At 42.1% G+C, this 4,644-nt stretch overlaps 1 protein-coding gene across 1 annotated transcript; it reads right to left on the bottom strand.

The window, feature by feature from the left end:
• On the bottom strand, window positions 1-3,116 carry nkx1.2la (NK1 transcription factor related 2-like,a). Its single transcript, XM_061837357.1, has 2 exons — window positions 2,921-3,116; window positions 1-675 (listed from the first exon to the last, which is right to left on the bottom strand). The coding sequence occupies exons 1-2, from the start codon at window positions 3,114-3,116 to the stop codon at window positions 74-76; spliced, it is 798 nt and encodes a 265-aa protein (XP_061693341.1). The 3' UTR covers window positions 1-73.
• Between the last annotated feature and the right edge of the window lie 1,528 nt (window positions 3,117-4,644).

The following is a 4,644-nucleotide window of genomic DNA, read 5'->3' as shown; positions in this document are numbered from 1 at the left end:
TCAATAGAAAGTCTCTTTGTCACACATTTAGCAGACTCAGTCAAGAAATAATTGGAAAAGTCGAGTCCTTCTCTCATAGGTGAGGATTGAAATAGGACGGCTGCACAAATGCATTGGATAGAAAGGGATGTAAGAGCCCTCCAGTGGATGAAAGGGGAGCAGCCGTGGCCGTGTGAAAGATGACATTCCCAGAGCTGAGGTTCGGGAAGGACTGGTGGAAGCCGGCCTGGCCCGAGCCACACGTGCCCTGGCCGGGACTGATTAGCGGGCTGGGCGCCGGCGGCAAGGTGCTGTCTGCGCCGGGGTTCTGCTTTTTCCACTTGGTGCGTCTGTTCTGGAACCAGATTTTCACCTGCGTTTCCGTCAGACTCAAGGACAGTGCCAGATTGAGCCTTTCGCACACCGACAGGTACCGAGTGGCACGGAATTTGTTCTCTAGTGCCACTAGTTGTTCGTAGGTGAAGGCCGTCCGGGCACGCCGAGGTTTGGCGCCGTTCTGGTCTTGCCGTCGCCTCTTGTTGTGCGTCAACGCCGGGTCCTGCGGGATGACCGTCGACTCCTTTGACATTTGGTCCTGGTCCCCAGGTAGGCGATGGTTGCTCTCGGCTGGGGGGGTAACCATGAGGGGGTCGACCACGACCGGGTGGTGATTGGAGGAAGCAGACGTGTCATCATCTTCTGGTGAAGAAATGGAGGGAAAACATGAGCTTGCAATTTAACTTCATAAATATTACAAAGTCGAGAGCAAGGTGACCTAGTGGTTAGTGCTTCTGCCTCAATGCTGAGATTTCTATTCGTCAGCGCTTTTCTCCTCCATTTCAGTGCCTCTGCTAACTAAAAGAGGTCAGACTTTGTAATTATTAAGTTGCTTCAATGCCTATAAGTGTTTCTACTTTACTAAATAATTGAAGCATTTTAGGTGCTTTCAGTTATTCAAAATGGGCCTCACAATAAAGTTTGTATTGGCATTTGGCTTTTTTTTTTTTTTACATTTGAATTTGTCCATCCATTTTCCATAATGCCCAGACCTCATTAGGGTAAGCTGGAGGCACTCCCATCTTACTTTGGGCAGGTGGCAGGCAGAGTACACCCAGGACTGGTCACCGGCCAATCGCTGGGCCCTTCTAGACAGACAACATTCACACTCACAGTCACATCTATGAACGGAGAAAATTCATTCAAGCCAGAATGAGACCAAATTCGTACTTCCAACCAAAAAGTACATCTTTAACAGACTATATCACAAAAAAAAGTACAGTTCAAGTTTTAAAAGAACGTTTTAATTTGGATAATTCACTGATCCCAAGGGAAACTATCCTGTAGTTTGTTTTATACTTAATTTCACTTGCTCCTCAGGTGAATATGGGCAACGGGGGACAGTTCTGAATGGACGGGTCCTGCAGGCAAAACTGGTAAGTCATGTTTTATTCGAGACTACTGTCCATTCTTATTTATCATGTGAATGTGGACATACAGAAGTAAACTCTTCCTGAAGTGGTGGCGGTGTTGGGACTCGGCCACTAATCCTTCAATAATTTATCAGCAGCAGATAGCGCCTCAAATGTCATGTTGCGGAAAGAAATCCCGCCTAAATCCAGCCGCGGCGTCTCGGCCGTGACGTGCTAATGGATTTCATATTTGCCCGCGGGTCGATAAATGTCATCAATTTAAGTGGGGTGGGCCGGCGGGGGGAAGTTCTTTTTTTTTTTTTTTTTTTTTTTTTTTTTTTTTTGGGAGGGGGGGGATCAGACATGGCTGGGGTGTGCGGGTTTGTACCTGCAAGGTGCTGCGGGGAGATATGCAGGATGCGGTAATGGGATATCGATCAAAGCGTCCTCAATGGGACGATTTAAACAATTATCTCAGCCTGCCTGCCCCAATGCCAATCACACTGGCGGGGCTCTGGGGTACAAGCCTTTGTGGCTTCCCTGAAAGAGAACTAACCGTGGAAATTAAGGCAAGGTCATACAAAGATGACTGATTTAATTAAAAAAAAACAGCTTTAACTTGATGCTACTCACTTCCTGCAAACATTCTTTTCCATTATTCGATGCATGGTTGAATGTTCAATGCAAATACTATCATGATTACTTCCATCTAATACTGCTTCTTGCCAGATTCTGCACAACATTTTGACAAACTTTGTGTTTGAGTGGTGTAGAATACAACAGAGATGTTTCTAATTGCCTTGTAGGATTCTGCTCAAAATATGTCCTAATATGCTTGCTAAAAATTGTTTTTTCTTCACGTCTGTGCAAATTCTGTCATGCACATCATAGAAATCTGCAAAGGTTGAATCGAACCAGCTGGGATGTTCTTGTTGATTGTGTTGTTCTTTTGTTGACCTATAGGCAACAATGCTTTTAGGCTAATTTTATGTTTGCCTTCCTCATTTTAAGCTTCAGTAGCTAACCAAAATATTGAAATTATCTTTTGCAGTACATTTCAACACAACCACATTAGTAATGAAATAGCATTAACTATCTATGCCACTAATGTATAATGACGGTTAGAACAATTAAATGCTCTTCAGGAGGTACACAATTACCTGTATATCCTTTACTTTTTTATTTTGGGGCAGGGATGTTTTTTCTTTCCAATGTCAAAAAAGTGCTTTGGCTCAGTAAAGGTCGGGAAACACTGGTTGAATTAATTTTATTCATTAAAACTGAGCCAATCAATAATAGTCGTTATTATACAACCAGATTTTTATTCAATTAAAATTTTCAGCTGTGTGTAATATTTTAGACACTTATTTTTAATTATAATTATAAGTAGTTGTATTTCATTTTTTTTTCTTTACATTTTCTGACATTTCTCCTTTAAAAATACATAATGTCAAAATGCAGCCATATGCAAAATATATGCATGCTGCTTTTTAGCAAAATGTTTTGTCGTTTTAATTTTATTATTTTTATACCTTCTGCGGCGGCGTCTCCTTCGGCATCGCTGTGCGTCTCCGAACTAGTCCCCTCCTCATCCGCAACTCCAAACTTGGCGAGTTCGCCTGCCTTCTTACTGTTGAATTTGTTCGGGTCCAGAATGTCGACGATGGAGAAGGAGATTTTGTTGTGAGTGGACGTCATGGTCACTCCGCATTGCTTAGAATCCAGCATGCTTAAAAAAAAAAAAAAAAAAAAAAAAAACGACAACAACCAAAAATAGACCTTCAAACGATGGGTGGTGGGGGAAGAAGGTGATGCGTAATTACGCGCGCGTGGAGAGTCCTCTCATAGTCTGGATGCGGCGTCAAACCAGATCATCTGCGCTCTCCCCTCTTATGGCTAGTCCTGCAGGAGGGGTGCGAGTTGGCTCTCCTTTAAAGTGTCTACACCCCCCCCCCCCCATCCCTACCCAGAACCCACGCACATCACGCAAACACTTTGTGTTTCACATGACCCCCTAATGGGCCACAGGTATTAATCGATAATCACCCATATCATTAAATTCAATAAATGTGCAAGCTCAATGTTACTTGGCCACAGATGGCGCTTGGTTGGATCCGAGTCACCAAATTGGTGTCTTTTTTGGTGGGTGGGGGAGGTTGGGGGACCTTCATTAGGGTTTTCATTGTATTTTGACCCCTGCAGGAGCTCTTATTGTGTGAAAGCTGGAGAGGATTCACACATTATTCAACACCCCCTATAATGTATAATTATTAATCCGACCTGTCACATGCACATATGTTTTTGGGAGGACAGGTGCGCTACTCACCCCCCCCCCCCCAAAAAAAAATGCACTACTCGCAAAAAATATTCATCCATTTAAGATGTTGTAATGTTACAGTATGCTTTCAATTTATTTAATTTGGGGGGGTTCTTCGTTTTAGGGCAAAAAGGGCAAGTGCTTGAGCTTGGCTATGTGTGCACATCTGATTCTAACAATTTCGATTTCCAATCAAACCATTCCAGCTTCAGCATTTTCATCTAATTCAGGACAGCCAGCCAACTATTTTCCATTCTCAAAATTCACACTTTTAAAAACTTTTACATTTTCCACACAAAAAATTGACAAAACTTTTGACAAAATAAGTCTCCATTGTGTGATTGGTTGTTTGTTTCTATGTGCCCTGCGATTGGCTGGCAACCAATTCAGGGTTTACCCTGCCTCCTACCTGATGACAGCTGGGATAGGCTCCAGCACTCCTGCGACCCTTGTGAGGATAAACGGCTCAGAAAATGCATGGATGGATAGATATCTTGGTCTCTTTTTTTATTTTGCAAAAGCTTGGCATTTTAATATGTATATCCAGTGTCTGTTGTACTGCAGTGTATATTAGTCCTTTACAATAACAAACAAAACCAATATGCATTTTAGACTACAAGAATTCCTCCGGCGCAAATTACGTGTACATGATGAATAGTGCAGATATTTTGAATATAATGTACCCAATATTTTGGTTAGTGATGATGACATAAACAATTCCTGACAAGTCACATTTTGGAAGTACTGTGTTGCTGTTTATTTTTTAATTATTATTATACAAATTTATCATTTCGGGCTAGTCATGTAGTATTGTGTGGCGATATGTTTGCAATATTATTCCCCCAAAACATTTCAAAGCACAATTCTTGTTGCAGGTGTACCTAATATTTTGGTCAGTGAATGTACAATCATTTTACTTAAAAAGTCCTTCTGTTTGAA

The sequence above is a fragment of the Syngnathoides biaculeatus genome, chromosome 12 (assembly GCF_019802595.1).
Source record: "Syngnathoides biaculeatus isolate LvHL_M chromosome 12, ASM1980259v1, whole genome shotgun sequence".
In the NCBI taxonomy this organism is placed as follows: domain Eukaryota; kingdom Metazoa; phylum Chordata; class Actinopteri; order Syngnathiformes; family Syngnathidae; genus Syngnathoides; species Syngnathoides biaculeatus.
Note: the sequence above shows the minus strand (reverse complement) of the source record. Positions and strands in the feature narration are given on the sequence as shown.

Excerpts from the sequence above, each read along its gene's own strand:
- nkx1.2la (XM_061837357.1), bottom strand. The coding sequence starts at position 3,116 with ATGCTGGATTCTAAGCAATGCGGAGTGACCATGACGTCCACTCACAAC. Across the intron at positions 676-2,920 it reads AGGAGACGCCGCCGCAGAAG|ATGATGACACGTCTGCTTCC; the intron begins GTATAAAAATAA and ends CTTCACCAGAAG.